Source organism: Mixophyes fleayi, chromosome 8 (genome assembly GCF_038048845.1).
Source record: "Mixophyes fleayi isolate aMixFle1 chromosome 8, aMixFle1.hap1, whole genome shotgun sequence".
Lineage (NCBI taxonomy): Eukaryota > Metazoa > Chordata > Amphibia > Anura > Limnodynastidae > Mixophyes > Mixophyes fleayi.
In genome coordinates, this window is record NC_134409.1 from 44,296,373 (window position 1) to 44,317,841 (window position 21,469).

The window sequence follows — 21,469 nt, forward strand, 5'->3', positions numbered from 1 at the left end:
GTCCTTACTCCTTATGGCTGTCCTGGAGTTACTGAAGCATTTGTACTTTGTGTTTATCGTTCTGTACTGTTTAACACTGTACGGTCTACTGTTTGTACTATGTACGGCGCTGTGGAAACCTTGTGGCGCCCAACAAATAAATGATAATAATAATAATAATAATAATAAAGTCCTACAGCTGAAAGCAGTCAGCAAGGGTGCCTTCACTGATAATTATCAATGATTTGCTAGAAGAACATGCCGATTTGGAGCATTCAAATGTGACAGAAAAAACCATTAATATGTCTGCAGAGGAATTGGCAGACTCACAACCTTTGCCTGCGGCACAACCTTCACCAGACACCCAAGTGTTGCAAGAGACCCAACCAGTTCCGGCGGCACAACCTTTGACAAAACTAAATAAAACGACAAAACTCCAAAACTAAACGTAAAAACATATCAAAAAATGAACAAGTTTTCTTGCAGCGTTAAGCTACTGTGTAGGAGGGATGAGGCCTCAAACTTATATCAGCTTACAACTCTGCAATTTAATTTTGCAGCAATATTTATTCATCCTCGGTGTCCCTAATGTATTGCCTTTCTTTTTACCATTTGTAGTTTACAATGTTCCTAAAAGAAAGAAGAAGCTGGATACGATGTTACAAGCAACAAAAGCCATGACCACAGTAATGGTAGAGCAGCTCAAGGAAATGGACATGACTATGGCGACCAAAGAAGACGCACGTCTCCAACACTTCATGGACAATGAGCGTGAGTTGCAGGACTCTTTCATAACGCAAATAATGGGTATGCAGGAGCGGATTCTGAGGGAGAACCATGAATTCATGATGGCTTACCTGGATCGCCTTATGCCAAGAATTCAAGGACATGCACAACATCAACCACAACCTCCATACCACATTGAGGGCTCTTACCCTTTAGATAACAAAGCGCAACAAATATTTCCCCCTAACCCAGGTACGTCAATAATGGCTCCACATCATTCTCCACAAATGACTCCCCATAACCCTGAGTACCTGACTAGTCCACAAAACCCTGATTACCCACATGACCATCAGTTATAGGTAATGAAAGTATATACAGTACAGTTATAATGTTTGCCTTTTTTTAAAGCAACAATATTTAAAATGTTTTGTATATGTAAAATGTTTATAATGTAGGCACTTCAAAAAGTCACTCACTTTTTGATGTTGATATTTATTTGATATATATTTATATTGGATTTATATTAGTACATATGACATAATATGTATCCTTAAAAAAGTATTTTTTACACTTTGAATAAAAATATTTTGTTCAGGTAACCCTTTGTCCGCTCTACTCACTTATTGATGACAGACTGGCGGTGATGGTGGTACGAATGAGTTATGCAGAAGTATTTGTACGTTCTCCCTCATAAGTGGTAGAACCCACAGACAGCACATATAGTTCAGAGTCCTGTACGTTCCACTCTAGTAGAAACTGCTCTTTCTGTAATACGCAAATATTGTGCAAAATACAGCAACTACATGGGGCAGAAGTCTTGGATTTCTGCCTCACCATTTTTCAGCCAATCAAAGCTCCTCTTGTGATGACTGACACTTTATTTCCAGGGCAGACCGGTGTTCAGTATGAACGTGGTAGACCAGGGACATTCCCGGGTCCAAGGTGCAATGTCAGGGGTGCACGGAGCATTTTTGAAGGTGGGGGTTTTCCCTCCACTGAAGAAGAAAAAAAATAAGCTAGAGAGCTGCAGCGCATGCGTAGCAGCTCCGTTTAGGCAGCACTGTACTATACAGCAGCCGCGGCGCTGTCAAAGAAGCGTCCGTGGTGGACGCTTCTTTGACAGCGCCGCAGCTGCTGTATAGTACAGTGCCGCTATTTAGGGCACTTTTTTAGCGGAGAGGAGGTTTTTCTGGAGACCCAGAAACCCCCCCTGCGTGCGCCACTGAGTGTGAACTGCGTCTCTGAGCTGGGATGCTCTGTGACTTCCGGCTTAAGAAAAATCCGGCTTGAGAAACAGGGATATTAAAGGGGCAGCAATGTAAAAATGGTACAGACCAGACCACATCAAGCACAATGAAATAACTTAGAATTATCACCTCCTGGCCTTCACTACACATGTGCTGCTCCCCCATACCCCGTGTCTGTTCCAATCATATACTCTGTTTTGAGATAGGACTGAGAAAATATGAGGACACTTCTCCTGTGCCAGAAAAAAATATTTTTTCCACGCCGGCGTCGTGTCTACATGTATTACGAGTCCCAGTGACGCCCTCCTGATGCACTTACCGAGCTTACCTTGTTCCGCCAATCCTGCAAATAGCATTTAAGACTATATCATTTTTCCTTAACCGGTAAACTTTTCATAGTCTATAGGAAGAGCGGATCTACCATGTTTTTAGCCACCTCTCTAGCTAATTGAAATAACTACTAATGATGGGGGCAGCCTGCTAGTAAATTCATCTCTGGATGTAAGTCCATTTGCCTGCTGTATATTGCTTGAAATAGCCTATGACTTGAAGGGCGCATCGAGGGAGACAACGGGTGGATGAAGGTAGACAATGTACAGTAAGGGTGTGCCGACGTGGATGAAGGTAGACAATGTACAGTAAGGGTGTGCCGACGTGGATGAAGGTAGACAATGTACAGTAAGGGTGTGCCGACGTGGATGAAGGTAGACAATGTACAGTAAGGGTGTGCCGACGTGGATGAAGGTAGACAATGTACAGTAAGGGTGTGCCGACGTGGATGAAGGTAGACAATGTACAGTAAGGGTGTGCCGACGTGGATGAAGGTAGACAATGTACAGTAAGGGTGTGCCGACGTGGATGAAGGTAGACAATGTACAGTAAGGGTGTGCCGACGTGGATGAAGGTAGACAATGTACAGTAAGGGTGTGCCGACGTGGATGAAGGTAGACAATGTACAGTAAGGGTGTGCCGACGTGGATGAAGGTAGACAATGTACAGTAAGGGTGTGCCGACGTGGATGAAGGTAGACAATGTACAGTAAGGGTGTGCCGACGTGGATGAAGGTAGACAATGTACAGTAAGGGTGTGCCGACGTGGATGAAGGTAGACAATGTACAGTAAGGGTGTGCCGACGTGGATGAAGGTAGACAATGTACAGTAAGGGTGTGCCGACGTGGATGAAAGTAGACAATGTACAGTAAGGGTGTGCCGACGTGGATGAAGGTAGACAATGTACAGTAAGGGTGTGCCGACGTGGATGAAGGTAGACAATGTACAGTAAGGGTGTGCCAACACAGATTCGGCTGATTCAAGTTCTGAGTTTTTCTTAGTATGTGTTTTTAGCCAAATCATTTACACCAGCTACAAGTGCTGAGTGACAGTGATGGCTGTCATGGCATAATCTCTGTTTTAAAAACTACACATATGTGTTCCACTAGCTAGCACAGAACATGTGTATGCAAGGAAGATAGACTTTAGAACTGCATTTATATATACAGTATGCATTAAGAACACCTAGATTTATATATTTACTATTAAAAAATGAAAAATTAAACAGTTTTTACAATTAACTTTATTTATGATTATAGTATTAAAAGTTGTTAATTTACGTTATAATATGTTTGTTTTGTACATGCGCTCTGATGTGTGCAGGTTGTGTCCGAAGATGAATCAGGCCCCTTGAGTCTAATCGCTGTGAAGACAACTGTCAGGTGCCGTCCCTCCGTACCTCCTCTGGGCCAGCCTCTGCCCCTCCTGCTGCCGAACGTCTAGCCGGCTCTGTCACGCATGCGCGACCCGTTGCTAGACAATGGGACGCTATCTACTGACATCACCGCCGCCGGTAAATAATGTTGGCCTGTCACTATTTAAAAAGGCCTCTGGCGCCATTAGAGTGCCAGAGTATCAGGTCCCACCTCTACTCCAGCGTTTCCAATGATTAGTCTGCTCTCCTGGTTATTGACTTCGGCTTGCTCCTGACCATCTCTTTGGTTTACCCCTCCTGCATTATTCTCATGGATGCTGACCTTGGCTTGTTTCCTGACTCTTCTTTGGACTTTGATTTCGTACTGTCCTTGTCCGCTTGGTTCTCACTTGGATCGCCTGCCCATTCTTCTTCTGATTCGCTGGCAGCTGTACTTGAGAACCGCGACCGGCTAGTCCCTAACAGCCAAATCCATAACTCCTTGTGGGGGTTCCTGGTGAAGACCAGGGGTGCGTAAGACTCAACGCCCCCAGTTTCAACAACGCAAATACCAACAGGCTGCACCTTACTTGGGCGTGACAACAACCATTAATTATAATATTCATACTTTCTAAGTCCCCTTTAAGTCTTCAATAAATCCAGCTGTTGTCTATTATCAGTGGGAAGAAGAAGACGAAGAGGAAGAAGAAGAAGGAGAAGAAGAAGAAGAAAAAGAAAAAAATATTAAAAGAAGAAGTAATTATTATTAATAAAATAAGTAATAATTATTAGAAAAAGAAGGAGAAGATTATTATTAATAAAATAAGTAATAATTATTAGAAGAAGGAGAAGAAGAAGGAGAAGAAGGAGAAAAAGAAGGAGAAGAAGGAGAAGGAGAGAAGGAGAGAAGGAGAAGGATAATATTATTATTATTATTATTATTAGAAGAAGAACAAGAAGAAGAAGACCAGCAATAATAATTATCAATTTGCTATCTTTTCCTGTATAAGGTAAACCTAAAAGGCAGCCAATTTGTGGGTTAAATAATTACTCAATAAAATACAATCTATCATGCCATTAGGAATCAATGGTAGCATTTCGGTAATTCATGACCAGTATTCATAAGACATTATTTGCAAGAAAATGGATTGATTGTATTCTAATGAATATTAGGAGCACAAATTGCTGTCTCCACTGTGTTATTGAAGATGAAGCCGATGCATTTACAGCATGACAGATCATACAATACTTACACTATTGATCATCAAGTGCATTAATGTTTTGGGTATCAGATCACGGATGCATTTATTTATAATGGTCATGTAAGAATCCACCAGGTTGCGAATAGTTTCCACTTGCCGTTCCAGCTGTGGATCCATTGAAAAGTTGTCTGCTTGCGATGCCTCTTCTATATCTGTCTGAAAGGATTCCAACAAACACAAAAATCAATGCAAGAATATGTAAAACATATATAAGTGTCAATATTGTATTAGTATAATATTGGCAGGATTTATGTAAATACAATAGAGCCACAGGAAATAGGAATGTTAAAACTTTCCTTGTTCGTCATGGACAATTTGTGATGCAGTTATGCAAGATTGGACTATCTGAAGTGGTATTAAAAGTATACTGGTAATGGAGATGAATCTATGAATTAAAGACAAAATACTGAACTGAAGTTGATCTGGTATGTCCTTGTAATATTTAAAAAGAAATATGGCCCTTCTCTGGTAGTCTGTACATATTTTCTTTTACATGTATTTATTTACTTGTTGACGTTTGATGGGTTACCTCTTGATACACTCATCTGTCGTGGCCCCATCAGGGACCTCGGAGCCAGCCTGTTCCTATTGTCCTTCCCCTCCTTTCCTTTTTTACCTTTTACCTTACATTTACATTATGTACAATCAGGTCATCTACACTTCTAGGTGGCTTTTCAGCGCTATAGTAACCTTGCACTATTTGTTGTTTTGTTCATGTCTATTACCTTGTGTTTATAGTATATTGTATATTGTATTGCATATTGTGTTTTACCTTCTTGCTTCCAATTTCTGCCTGTTAATATTTTTGGCTTGATGTATGTGAAAATTTAAATACATTGTTTAAAAAAAAATATTTATGCAGACATATAATGCTAGTACTTAAAAATGTATTTAGTCCCTAGCTGAATTCCATCTTATGCTTATAGACAGGTCTGTTATGCATAGAAAAATAGATAAACGACAATTTGGGCCATCTATCTAAAGGAAGAATTCTCCATCTCTACCAACAATGACCTACATAAAGTACGTTTTGCAGATTCAATATTACTGACCATCACAAATACATGTGTGCTTGTGAAATTCTGTAAGACTTAAACTCTCCCTAAATTGTTGTGCATTGAGATTAACTGTAAAAAAATAGTTATGCCTAAAGTAAGCTCTTATTTAAAGATTTGTGAAGATTCTATTAGAAACGGTGCTGGGCTTTTACCGCTTTGAATTCTGCTATGGTAGTAATAAATGTGACACTATGGGAAGAGATCCTGGCACATCTATTTATTCTAATTAGGAATAAGGTTAAAAATCAAGCTTATATTTTCACTTCTACCAACAATTCAAGTACAAACGGTGTACATGTCTCATAAGGAGCCTATTTTGTTCTGGCTCTACTACAGGCTACCCCTTTGTATAAAGGCAATATTGTTTCAATTAAATTTAAACCACTTAGCCAAAACAAAGCAAATAGATGGAGTGCCAGAAACACAGAACGGAATTATTCTGGCACTGAAAGACTTCAGCCATTTAGAAATAGTTACAGAAACTTCCTGTGTATGTCCATAACACCATAGTAGCTAAACCCGCTAAACTAGTGCATTTCATCAAAATCTGAAAAAAATATATAGAGTCAGAAATACAGAATGACCCTGAACTGTTCTATTTAATCAAAGCCAAGAATACAAACATACAGTGCAAAGTTTGAAATGATTGTATGTACTGTGTGGTTAGTAGTCTTGTATTGGTATGACTTGTTTCATTGTTGGAATTAAACAAAAGCAAACAAGATTACCCATAATAATAATAAAAAAATATAAAACACTGATTGTATTATATATATAGTTTTTGTTTTTGCCGAAACCACATTTTGCAGACTGCTTATTCCCTTGCATCTGCCCCGAGAATTAGACTGGAATTTTTCTCTCTCCACCCCTTGGCTCTCGCTCCCCCCTCCATCACTTATATCCTGTATGTGCTTTTGGAGTTTTCTTTGTTTAAATTACAGGGCTGCAATAAGAGACTTTTTGTTGGCTAAGCAGGGTAGGGACACATGTTTAGCATTATCCCCATCAAGAGAATGCTAAAATAAAAATAGCCACTGGTTTGTGATCTCGTAGAAGTGTGTTAGGGGGAGGAATTAAAAAAGAGAATTTAGTGTGTGAATAGCATGAAAAACATTTAGCCTTTCTGTCCTTGTGGGCAATAAAACCAAAGCTTTCTTACAGCACCTCGCTAACACAAGGTAATTAGTGCAAATGCTGACTGTCCGATGACAAAGGTCACATAAAATACAATACCACAAAACACTTAATTAGAGTCCTAAATACCGCAAAATACCTAAAGATGCAGCAAAAGGATGTGAGAGGCACATGACAGTGTCTGTACAGTCATGGGCAAACGTTTTGAGAATGACACAAGTATTGCTTTTTACAAAGTTTGCTGCTTCAATGTTTTTAGACCTTTATGTCAAATGTTGCTATGGTATACTGAAGTAAAATTACAAGCATTTCATAAGTGTCAAAGGCTTTTATTGACAATCACTTTAAGTTTATGCAAAGAGTCAATATTTGCAGTGTTGATCCTTCTTTTTTAAGACCTCTGCAATTCGCCCTGGCATGCTGTCAATCAACGTCTGGGTCACATACTGACTGATGGCTGCCCATTCTTGTCTAATCAATGCTTGGAGTTTGTCACAATTTGAGAGGTTTTTGTTTGTCCTCCCGCCTCTTGAGGATTGACCACAAATTCTCAATGGAATTAAGGTCTGGGGAGTTTCCTGGCCATGGACCCAAAATTTTGATGTTTTGATTCCCCGAGCCAGTTAGTTATCACTTTTGCCTTATGGCAAGGTGCTCCATCATGCTGGAAAAGGCATTGTTCATCACCAAACTGTTCTTGAATGGTTGGGAGATTGCTCTTGGAGGATGTTTTAGTACCATTCTTTATTCATGCCTGTGTTCTTAGGCAAAATTGTGATTCTCAATGGGGACAGCCAAGAGGAGCTATTTATCAAGCTCTAAAAAGCTTAACTTTTCAGAGTTTGCCCCCGATTGTTAACAACATCTGAGGATGGTGTTGGCAGGTCTAGCCTGTAGCTAAAGCACTGCCAGAGATGGATTTTCTGATCCTTCCCTGGCAGGCTGGACGCTCCTAACCTCCTCTTACCAATCTGTCTCTGCACATGAGCTGACCTATGGTCTCGCAGGTGCAGTAAATAATTGCAAATAGCAAAACAACTCTCTGGGCATGTAGTCATCTCTGGCACAGCATCTCATCTAATGTCACAACATGATTTTATTTTATATAGGTCTAAAAATGCCTCCCTTTATCAATGTGAAAAGCAGCAATAAAGGATGCTAATTAACGGGGCTCGTAATAATATATAAACCCCTTAATCTGTGACTGTAATTAGACATTCCAGGTGCCAAAGTGACCATTTAAAACCTGTATTATACAATTATTACCCAAATTAAAACTCTTCTTTTCCTCTTTTCCCTGTATATATCATGAGAAGCCAAAATACTGTTTGCAGTTTATAGCTCTTTTTTGACTTTTATACAGTCAACACAAGCTAAATAGTACAGCACCAAGATTTTCTTTCCTTGCAATATCAATGTCTGTTAAAATAAAAAGAATAAGAGGAAATCTATTAATGTCAGTGTGACATGTGTCATTTGTTCTTAAAAAGTCCCGCTCATCCCCCCATGACATGCCAATAACGGATGCCATTTTGCATTCTGTTGTATCATACATAACTCTTCAATGGGAAAATCAAATGTTGCCCTGGATGGCAAAATAATAACGTTTCATCCATATAATATTAAACTTTGATGGATGGATATCAATAGGTAAACCGTTGTCATTTTTGTTTATAATGATCAGAGGGAAAAATTAAACATTCACCAGCCATTTCCTAAGGGTCGGTATCATACTGGTACTTTGAACGTTAGTGGGTTTAAAACTAGAATAGGAGGTGCGAGCAAAACATTGTAAAATCAAGCCCTATTTTCAGTCGCTATAAGCATTGCAGGTCCCGTAAACAGAATACCTCTTCGGTTCTAGACGCGAGCCAACCCGCTTTGAATTGAATCGCCCACCCTAAGAGTGTTGTCACACAGACGGTTTCCACTTGACTTTTAATGGGCAGAGTCTGATTGCTTCAAATGAAATTGTTAATTTCTCTGACTAAAGCGGAGAGGACGTCACATGAAGGCTTGTAAATTTGTTTAGGCACAAATGTTCAAATCACCTGTGTGACACCATCCTTAAATGTTAAGACTGTCACAGCTGGGATTATCTTGCTTCTATTAAACAGGGATAGTCCTAAAACATCACTTTTAAAAAACGTGGCAAAAAAACCCTCCTGTAGCTTGCAGACAGACTGATGTAATGAGTTGTTCTTGGTTACTAAGCAGCACATACTGCTATGGATTAGGAGTAAGGTGAATTGGCTAGCTAGCCTATCCTTAATTAAGCAGTTCCCTACTATAGTATGCATGGCTGAGTGATAAAAACACAGTATTTTCCACTAGCATTTGTAATATTGAAATTGGCACGTTTTAGCTCACCTGTCAAAGCGTTAACTAATGTGCATTTCCCTGCATGCTACAAATACACATGTATGCTCTCAATTGAATGATCTGCAGGATTGCAGACATCCAGCATTTTTCTTTTTCTTTTTTAAACCGATCTCCCTATTGGGAATAAGTGCATATAGTGCCAAGGAATACAGCAATGCGTCATTTCACTTGATTGCAAGAAAACCACTGGAGGATTGAATGGGGCCTTTTCGACGGGTACTTTAGGCCACACAAAATGAAATCCATGATCCAGACCTACAACAGTATTTTATTGCTTTCACTAAATCACTCAAGTTTGTGACAACTCTCACAAAAGAAAAATGCGCGGAGGAATTATGTTTAAAATGCAACCACTTACCACAGAGCGACAGAGGAAGCAGAAAATAGAAAGCATAAGCATATTTTAAGAGTTAAAGCACCTAAGTTACTGTCACCCAATACTCTCATACCTACTAATAAACTTATATAAAAGTAGGTTTATTTAATAGGTGCAAATCTCAAACTGCTAATTTTCAAATGAAAGCCAGAAATGTAAGTACACATTCATTTAATTAATAATACAGTGAGAGTTATCATCAAGCAACTCTACAAACCCCTTAATTATGCACAACCTCTCATCAAATAAAAGAGCAAGGTGGATGTCACCAAGATAGCAAACATGTAAAATAGCAAATGTATTCTACAGAAAGTACCATTCATTGTTAACATTAAAATAATAGACTTGTTTTCTACAAGTTAGATGGGATAGGGGTCAGTGGTCGAAGTGGGGGTGTATACAGTGGTATGCTATATTGCCACTTCTCCCACTGCCTTCATTGTGAAACTATAAAGTTCTATTCACTTACATTACCGTTACATTTTTCACAACACCACTTCTAAATTTCCACTTTGACCACTGATTGGGGTGAGATGTAGCTAAAAATGTAAAATGTAAAAGCTAAAAATGTAGCTTGAAGTGGAATTGGGAAACCATAAATAAATAAAGTTTTATTTACTGATGCATGGTGTAACTGGCAGGTCCATCAATACATCTAATAATCTGAAGAGGACCATATCTCCGTTGGAGTAGACCTTGTTTGGCAGGTCCACCAATACATTTAATGATCTGAAGAGGACTATCTCTCTGCTGGAGTAGGCCTTGTTTGGTAGGTCCACCAATACATTTAATGATGTGAAGAGGACCATCTCTCTGCTGGAGTAGGCCTTGTTTGGTAGGTCTAACAATACATTTAATGATCTGAAGAGGACCATCTCTCTGCTGGAGTAGGCCTTGTTTGGTAGGTCCACCAATACATTTAATGATCTGAAGAGGACCATCTCTCTGCTGGAGTAGGCCTTGTTTGGTAGGTCCACCAATACATTTAATGATCTGAAGAGGACCATCTCTCTGCTGGAGTAGGCCTTGTTTGGTAGGTCCACCAATACATTTAATGATCTGAAGAGGACTATCTCTCTGCTGGAGTAGGCCTTGTTTGGTAGGTCCACCAATACATTTAATGATCTGAAGAGGACCATCTCTCTGCTGGAGTAGGCCTTGTTTGGTAGGTCCACCAATACATTTAATGATCTGAAGAGGACCATCTTTCTGCTGGAGTAGGCCTTGTTTGGTAGGTCCAACAATACATTTAATGATCTGAAGAGGACCATCTCTCTGCTGGAGTAGGCCTTGTTTGGTAGGTCCACCAATACATTTAATGGTCTGAAGAGGACCATCTCTCTGCTGGAGTAGGCCTTGTTTGGTAGGTCCACCAATACATTTAATGGTCTGAAGAGGACCATCTCTCTGCTGGAGTAGGCCTTGTTTGGTAGGTCTACCAATACATTTAATGATCTGAAGAGGACCATCTCTCTGCTGGAGTATGGCCTTGTTTGGTAGGTCCACCAATACATTTAATGATCTGAAGAGGACCATCTCTCTGCTGGAGTAGGCCTTGTTTGGTAGGTCCACCAATACATTTAATGATCTGAAGAGGACCATCTTTCTGCTGGAGTAGGCCTTGTTTGGTAGGTCCAACAATACATTTAATGATCTGAAGAGGACCATCTTTCTGCTGGAGTAGGCCTTGTTTGGTAGGTCCAACAATACATTTAATGATCTGAAGAGGACCATCTCTCTGCTGGAGTAGGCCTTGTTTGGTAGGTCTACCAATACATTTAATGATCTGAAGAGGACCATCTCTCTGCTGGAGTATGGCCTTGTTTGGTAGGTACACCAATATATTTAATGATCTGAAGAGGACCATCTCTCCATTGGAGTAGGCCTTGTTTGGCAGGTCCACCAATACATTTAATGATCTGAAGAGGACCATCTCTCCATTGGAGTAGGCCTTGTTTGGCAGGTCCACCAATACATTTAATGATCTGAAGAGGATAGTCTCTCTTTTTGAGTAGGCCTTGTTTGGGTTGTCAGCACAATTACCCAGTGAACTTGCCATCCATGCAAATACAAAGTACACTAGAGATGGATTTTTGCGAACTTAAAGACCCTTCGGAGTGGGTAGTAGGATGTGCTACTCTGACCTTTTTTTTAGCTTTAGGTGTAATTAGCTTTTAAACCCCCTTTAAAAACCGACCGGGACCAAATAAACTGATGTATTTGTCATTAACAAAATCTTTGTGTTTGAAATAACTTTTTAGAGTCACCTGTAACACTTTGGATATTTGCTTCCATGTTGTTTGCCTAATTATAGTTAGCTTGATTAATTTGACATTCATGTCATCTCAGAGGTCCTGTCATATTTATATCCATTCAGATATTCACAGTGTGGTGACTAGAAACAATTGTTTAATAATATGTTTAATGAATGTGGGACATTGTCATTTTATTTAACATTTACTAACATTCTTAAATATTATTCAAAAAATAGCTTTAAATAAGAGGAGAACCCCAGGGTTTATAGTGTTTTTCATTGTTTTCCAAGTGTTAATATTATCCTTTATTTATAAAGCACTGACATATTATACAGTGCTGTACATTAAGGGGATCATAATACAAATAAGATATATATATACAATGAAATTACACAATGACATGAAACAGAAGGTAAATATGGCCCTGTCCAAAAGAGCTCACAATCTAAGAAGTGTGGGGGACAATTGATATATAAGGTAGTGGCATAACAATTGTATCTGGTAGTGGGGAAAGTGTGTGTGGCCATAGTAAGGCAAAAGCATTAACAAACACCAATATTAAAGCAGTCATTGGTGACTGGCATTTCTGTAAAGCTACCAGTGGTGCGGCACGGTTTGAATGAGGAAAGCGGAAGGTGGAGACATGAAAGATGAACCTCCTTAGACAAGCTAATTAATTTCCCAAGCAATCTTCTTAACCTCCCTACACAATCTACAGAGTTCACTCTTACTTCTCTCACTTCTTATTCTTACTGATTTGTCTTTCTGTTGCTACTCAAAGCTCTAAAAAGTATGTTGCCTCTATATAAATAAATGTTAATAATCATAATAATAACAACCATAACTAGTCATTGTAGAAATCTTATGATAGTCCAGATGCTGGCAACAATTACTGTCCCACACCATTCATCTTAACAAAACCTCCATTTTCTTTTTAGGTTTGAAGAATGCTTTCGCTTTTTAATCTGCCAACTTGGAGTAGCTGTGTGGCCGGTATTTTACTCTGGCATCAAGCTCGCTGCTGGACACAGGTTCTCAGAAGTTGTGGCATCAGGTGCTACCATCGAGTAGATCACCAAAAGATGAACAGAGGAGGCAACAGCAATGCCAGTAGAAGTGTCAGGGTCCATCATCATCATCATCTTAACCATTTATTTATATAGTGCCACTAATTCCACAGCGCTGTACAGAGAACTCACTCACATCTGTCACTAACACACACACACACACACACTAGGGTCAATTTTGTTAGCAGCCAATTAACCTACCAGTATGTTTTTTGGAGTGTGGGAGGAAACCAGAGCACCCGGAGGAAACTCACGCAAACACAGGGAGAACATACAAACTCCTCACAGATAAGGCCATGGTTGGGAATTGAACTCATGACCGCACTGCTGTAAGGCAGAAGTGCTAACCAGTTAGCCACCGTGCTGCCCTAGTGGGTCCAGCAGCTGAACTGAGATAGTACTCTTGAAGATCTTTGAAGCAACCCTATCCTTGGTGTGATGAGTAAACTAACTAAAATACTTAGAAAAATAGGCCAGTTAAAATGCCTAGAAAAATATCAAAAATATTAACATTTATATATATATATATAAGTTTATATAGCCCAGTGTGACTGAACAAATTAAGTCCTCAGAACTTCCTTGTAATATCCCACTGTCATCACAAATTTGTAATAGTTTTATAGATGATTACATGGGTGGTGGGTCACCTAGCTGATCTGAAGTTCAGCATCTCTAACTGCCATCCACATGCCAGGCATTATGTATTATTTGATATTATAATAAACTATACATTTTGTATAACACATTTGCTACTTTGCATGTTTTCTCTTTTTGATAGAATTCACCTTGCCTATTTTATGTAAGAAAAAGTTTATGCATAATTGAAGTATTTTACATATCCAGATGGACGTGTTTGTTTTAACATTTTTTATTTTTTAAAACTTTTCAAATTTTTCAAAGACAATCCTACACACTTTTTTATACAACATCCTGGAGTGCAGAAAATGAGGCAATCCTCATTTTACACACTGTAACTTTTTTCTAAATAAAAACTCTCAAAGGCATTCTTAATTGTTGTTTTTTTTTTAGAATCCTGCTTAATTGAATAGAGAGGTGTTTTAGGAGCGCCTAACTTCACGTACGCTCAAAAGAAAACTATATATCTGGAGGTAGTCTTTGAACTGCTTGAGGGCAATAGCATTTAATTTGTCTATGTTGGTAATTGAAAGCAGATAAAATTATGGCAGCTTGAATCTTGAATATGAGGGTGGGGAAATACGTTTCTCCTTGGGGAGCACTGTTGCACTTATTTAGTGTGTACAAATTTTATAAATAAAGAGGTTATTATCTCTTTCTTGCATCCTTGCCTATTGTGATCTGTGAATCTAGAGGGCCGGGTACCTAGAGAACTATGGTTCCAACCCCGGTCTCCTCACAACTCCTCTGTTGTGAAACAACATGCTTAGACCTATCTAATAAAGTCAAGTTGGTCTAGTGTCCTTCCCCACAGGGAACTGTAACCTACTTATATTCTATGTAATTTCTGTCATTTTTTTTAATGCTTTTAGTCTCTTTGATGCCCAATCTGTTTTTCCCTGGATGCTGTTTTCCTACTCATGCCATACCACACAGTCTGCCTATGAGTGATCCCCATAGAAAACCATAGTGTCCTTTCCATTTAGAAACACATGAGTGTCGGTGGATTAGTGAGCTGTAAACTCAGAAGTTCAGCTACTCCATTAATTCTTGATGTCCAGTCTCAGATAGTTTGGAGCCATCACCATGGTGAGTCGGGTAGAGATATTGTCATCAGAAGACAGCTCAGTTAAACACTTCCCCAGTTACCAGGCCCATGATAGAGACTAGCCTTGAGTCATCAGCTTGCCCATCGAACAGGGGAAGGGTGGAGAAAAGCAAGGTGATAAAAGGACTGTTCAGGGTGTGACTACTTAAACTGCTGCTGGATGTCAAGACTCTCAACTGGCCGGATCTACTAGAGGGCTACTGTGAAAGTGTGATCATGTATCCAGGATGAACCAACAGAAAGGGGAAAGGGGGGGTGACGCTGCGGCCTGGAGATAGTTATGTTGTACTGTACTGGAGGGGACATAAACCTCTGGGCTTTATCTGGCTATATGTATTGCTGTAGCAGACATGGATTTTACTGGATTTGCTCAGAGTACTGCTATTAAACATTGCTTTTTGGGACTAAAAGTCATAAGAACTTGCCCACTATCACATTCTTCATTTACGCTCTATTGAGTTACAAAGTAATAGTAGGAAAACCATTCTGACTGTTGAAGAAATGTGTGGTTCTGTAGCTATGATAACTATAATTATTTTGTGAATAACCTGGAGAACTGAAACTAAAGACTACCGCTCATTTACTGTAAGGAGACATTAGAAATCAGTGTAAGATATTTATAATCAAATACAGTAATTCCAGAAACATAATAAACTAGTTAAAGTCAGAAGAAAGCATGTGGGTGTCTGAGTCACAAGAAAGGTATTTATTGGATTTCCTCAACCTGCAAATAAGACTGGCTTGCTGCAATCCAATGAGTGTATCTCAGCACTGACTAACCATTTCTTAAGTGCCAACATATTGTATTCATGTTCTATTAAGTAGGAGGCAGGGGAGGGCTGGAAAGTTTTAGGCCGGGAGCCAAGATTCTATTCGGCACCTATTTTAAAGGAAAAAAATGCAGGTGGCCCAGTGACCCCGCTATGGGGCCAGCCCGGGGAGCAGATGTCCACCTGCCCCTAGCCAAACCTGCCCGTGGTAGGAGGTTATAGAGGTCTGGAACTAAAATGCAGAGGTCTGGAGCAAACATAAAGTAACTTTAGAGTACAAGTCCTTATTCTGTTACTAAAAATACATGGATAAATATTTTTTGTTATTTACTCCTTATTGACCTGTTACCTGAAATATGCAAAATATCTACCAACTAAATTTACTACATGGAGGAAGGCAGATAACGCAGTTGGGGTGGTACGGTGAGAAAATAAATATTATTAACAGTACAGTGAATACGGATAAACAAAACTCTCCCTTTCTTGCATGGCATGGTACAAAAAGAACATGCGGATGTCAAAAAAGCAAATACTGTGCATAACAGTAACAGTCAACCAAATACAGTCCTCTTCTCACCATTATGGCCTCAGCAAATTAACAGCTTCATGCACATCCTGTGTCTCCCTTTTGTTTCCTCTATTCCCAGTCTTCTTACTTTTTTCACTGCACCCCTCTGTGGTGGTTAGTAGTGTTCTCTGTACATTAGCAGAGATGAGAACACTCTGGTTATGTGGAGAGAATGTATGGAGGAAGACCCACATGAGTTCTCTGTACAGCGCAGCGGAATCAGTGGCGCTATATAAATAAATGGTGATGATGATGATGATTTTATCCAGTGAAATCACAAGTGGTTTGAGCCAATTAAAACCACCAGAATTGTGTGTAGTCAAGTAAAATGGTAACAATAGTTTCTAGGTGTAAAGACACGTTTTAATGAAACCAAAATAGTCAGTGAGAAAATATGACTTTGATCATAAGGCGGAACGCAGATTGTGGTCAAGCAGGAAACAAGTTTGATAAAACTCACCTATAAGAATAATAAATAAAATAATGGGCCTGATTCACTAAGGAAAGTAAGGCAAAAAAATGAGTAACTTTTCTCCTGGACAAAACCATGTTACAATGCAGGGGGTGCATATTAGTTTATTATTTTGCACGTAAGTTAAATACTGGCTGCTTTTTCATGTAGCACACAAATACTTGATAACTTTATTTTTACACTGAAATTTAAAATTGATCTGGGACATGCCCTAACCCAAGTATAAATCTGTCCCCACATTTTAAATGTATATCCCCCTCCAATGCAACATGGTTTTGCCAAGGTGCAAAGTTACTTATTTTTTTTGCTTTACTTCCCGTAATGAATCAGGCCCAATATGTACAATTAAAAATTCTAAATTTTCATAGACAAAATGGGCACATTAACAGTGTATACTAACTTAGAATCAACATTAATGGGGGTTTGCTCTGATTATATAAATGTTGTCATAAAGTGATGACGATGTGGGAAAATTTTCTGCAGCAGGATCATTTATAAGTACTGGAACAGGGTGAAAGTGTTGACAAACTGGGGCACAGGCTAGATGCAGTATATTTAAGATGGATTGCTTCTGCACATAGTGGGCCTGATTCATTAATGCACACATCAGCTGATTTTGTGCACAAAATCACTCTGTACATGCCCGGATCTGAGAGATTTGTCCGAGAAACAGAGAGTAACGAAGATGTACACACGCAATATCCATGCGAAAGTGAACATAAGGAACACTTACGATGGTCTATGACTTTGGGAGTGCAAAGGGGCTTGTGATGGTTGGACACTGCTAAGAAATACTCAAAGTGGGCATTTACCTCCGGATACGTCAGATTCATGCTCTGCCGCCAGGGCCGGATTAACCCGAGGTCTAACTGGGCTACAGCCCAGGGGCCACAGGCATCTGGGGGCCCTTGAATCTACTTGTTTTTTTTGGAGCTGCTTAGCTGTAGCGCAGCCGGCTTCTACGACTGTCAGATGATGGTTATGTAGAATAGCAGGTAGCTAACAGCAAATAATATGCTGTTAGCTGCCTGCTGTCAATGTAGTCCTTCCGTGGCACCCAGTAATCACCTTACTGAGGAGACCTCGTAAGAGTGAGACTTTGACTCATAGGGCTAGATTTACTAACAGGCGTGTTTGTAAACCCGCCGACTTTCGGCGGGTTTGGAGGCGGTTTAGCCATCGCCGGATTTACTAACGCTAAACCCGCCGTCCAAACGACCAGAAATGATGCTTTCAAACCCGCCTCTGTATAAAGCGCCATGACGGTTTCAAAAATGTTCAACATACAAACAGCCGGATTTACTATTAGGGGGTTTATAAAGCCGCCGGAAAACCGCCATTCAAAAGTCCAAAACGAAAGCGCTGCTTGTGAGCGGCGAGATTGTTCAAACAGTGTGCTGTTTGAGGTATTTTGTCAATCAGAACAGAAGGGAAAGGGCCATTTCATGTACAAAGTTAGCTCCTTTGGGAGTGTATATGTAAAAAGGCCACAGTGTCTTGTAATTTCAGTGTACTTTTTTTTTTCATTGTGTTTTCCCACCATGCAATCTATTGACTGATTTCCACATGTGTTGTTTTTTATGAGACGGTCTGTATTGTGCCTCCACCCCTGTGTGCTCTGCACATCACCAAATGGGACACGGACCCCTACTTGTTCACTGTCTACTGCAATAATCGGTGGGGTAAGTTGATGTAATGCTAGATTATGTATCAAACAGCCAGACAGAATAATATCAGACCCCTTTTCAGGTGCATACATAGCCACCCCACCAGATTATTCTAGTAACCTGAACCTGGTTTACAAGAGTACATAGGTACGCTATAACACACCTCTACTAGTGGGTATGTGACTCATTGAATTTGTGCTGTGCAGATGTCTGAGGATGCAGCAGAGGAGTCATAAGCCAGAAACCCATTTTTTATTTAGTAAATTTAGAATTGCTTTTACACTCTATTAAGGGATAACTATGTAATGACATATTGTGCATCCTGATTTTGGACAAACACCAGTATTCTTGAGGATTTGCTCCCCTCCTCTCTCTGGACATGTTCACAAATAAATGTGAAACACACAAAACACAGAAAGACTTACAAACACAAAGGACAAACTACACTAACTACAGACACACTCTCAACACAGTCACACACAAGTAACACAGACAAAGGACAAGTCAAATACAAAAAATACAAGACAGAAAATAAATGAGAAAATAAATGTACAAAACAGAAAAATACCACAGGACTACTCACACTTCAATCAGATATCGCTCCACCAATCCACCAAACTCCAACTCTCACCAACTGTCACCAAACCACAATCCTCCAAACTCCTCTCACAAAACTCCTCAAAACCCTATCAAAAAAAAAGTGTCAGGCCAGTGGTTTATATAGGGCTTGTGATATCAAATCTCCTGACTTTGAAAATAGCCAATAGCAACAGGCCATGAGACAGGTGTAATTTTCAAAAAAAACGCCTTCACACGAAAGCGCCGTCATTTAAAGCAAAAGCGCCATGTTCTATTCAAAGCCGCCGCCGGCTTTGAGCATTACATCACGCCGTGACATCGCCGGCGGCTTCAAATTGAAGATGAAATGCGACCATTAGTAAATCCGGCTGTTTGCAATGCAAACCCGACGGAAAACCGCGGCGATGCATGGCGGCTTGAAGACTCCATACTCTTGTGACTGTTTTTAGTTCCACTTCTGATAGTTGAAAGATGCTTGTATGTGTATGTTTTAACTTCACAAAATATAAGACTTTTTGCTTTTTTCCCCCTCTTTCAAAAAGATCTACAGTATAATTTGTAACTATTTACTATACAAGCAAACTACAATGGTTGCAAGGCATGAAGTAATTTATTTATTTGCAACCTTCATCCATCTTTCTCACATATAGCCAATCTGTGAAGTGGAGGAAATACTATACCAGCGGGAGATAGCCGCTCAAGAGGAGGGTGACAAGTGTCCACCTCTCCAAAACCAGCAACTGGTCCAACATCGCCGGCCCAGGGAGCATATCTTTAGGCCACGTTTCAGCCTTTTTGGGATGTCAGATGCTGAGGTGGTCCATCGCTATCGGCTCACTCCTCATGTCATCATGGACACCCTGCGCATTGTACAGAGTGACCTAGAGCCAATGCTCCACATCCCAACAGCAGTACCGCTATTGACCAAACTGTTGGCGGCACTGCACTTTTATGCCACTGGCTCATTCCAGATGACAGTGAGAGTTGCGGTAGGGACAGGGGCAGACTGGGCAGGGAGCATCTGCCCCCCAGGCCGGTCCCATAGTGGGCTACCTTGGGCTGGGTCACTGGGCCACCTGCATTTTTTTTCTTTAAAATATTACTAATAGGCTTCTGAGTCGAGTCTAAAATTTCCAGCCTTCCCCTGGGTAGTAATGTCCCAAAGCACCTTCAGCCGTGTACTGAATGTCATGTTAGGGGCGTTCATGTCTCAGCCCGATACATTCGTAGAGACCTCTAAATCTGCATACAACCTGAGATGTACACAATTTTTTTGCGTAGTATGGAAAAGCAAATTTTGCTTTTCAACATTGGACTAATGTCCAATTCTGCATGAGGCCTTCTATCTAAACGTGACAGATTGTATGTGCATTGGGATAGGTCATGGCAACACCAGGTGTAGGAACAGTTCTGCATGTATTGTGGGCACTGTGATCTCTGAGATAACAAGTTGTAGGTAGATAGCAATGAAGCAGAGAAGCAGTAGGTTGTATGAGCAACTGCCAAGTGTAGGTTTGTGATCTTTTATCACTGATGTTAGGAACTTTGATCTGTAACTTAGAGCACAGTAAAAATTTACTAGAAGCCATTTACAAATAACTTAATATTTCTCATGCAGCACCTGTCCTTCCCCTCCTTGTTAAACTGTTTAGCAGTGCTCCTCACAGTGACTGTAGACAAAAACGTTTCTGTATGTATGACATCTTCGTCAGTCTTACGCATGGATGAGGTATCAGTGGTGAGTGCCAGACTATATCAGTTATGAAGGTGACAAGTATCATGTTGCATTTCAGTATAGCCGGAAGAGATGGGGACAGCGGCACCCGATTTTACATTTGACTCTGCCCAATTACACTGGCTACAGTATTATACACAGAAATGTGAATGATCTGATAATGATGATGATGATGATTTGTTGAAGTCAACTAGTGGCTTAACACAACAACAACAACAACAAAATCAGCTTATTTCAGTGATTGGCAGACAAGTTGGCGCTGCTTAATCATGGAAATATAATGTAAAATAGTATATCTTGGCTTGTAGAATATTTACATTGCAGTGCTTAATCATATGTCATTAGTGGGTCTATTTATTAAAGAGAGAAAAGTCTACTTTTTTAGGGTTTGTCCCTAATTATTAAAGCCCCTCGACCGGTGTAGACTGCCAATGTACTCCTATTGATATCGCCATCTCAGGATGGCAATAGCAGATGCTGAGGACAAGGGAAAACATTGTATTATTAAAATTAATCATTTACTCATTTATTTATTTTCAAACAAAGTTTATTGTTTACATTTTTTACATTTTTTAAACAACTTTCATATTTTTTTTAATAGAATCTGGAATCTAAAAGCCCATGTCCATGCTTCCAGTTGCAGGGTGCATGTGAAGTTTGTCCCTGTAAGGGTACTTTTATCACTGCTAGCCAGTATCACCAGGGAGCTGAGAATCCCTTTTGTTGGCAAATTGTGTGGCCAAAGATTTTCTATAGCTGTGGAA

General features: G+C 39.9%; 1 protein-coding gene across 4 annotated transcripts in view; it reads right to left on the reverse strand.

The window, feature by feature from the left end:
• Nucleotides 1–21,469, reverse strand: part of DNM3 (dynamin 3) — a 399,791-nt gene that overhangs the window by 54,591 nt on the left and 323,731 nt on the right. For all 4 annotated transcript variants that reach the window (XM_075182456.1, XM_075182455.1, XM_075182457.1 and 1 more), the window contains exon 19: nt 4,890–5,054. In XM_075182456.1, the coding sequence (XP_075038557.1) occupies nt 4,890–5,054 (165 nt within the window). The remainder of the gene's footprint in view (nt 1–4,889; nt 5,055–21,469) is intronic.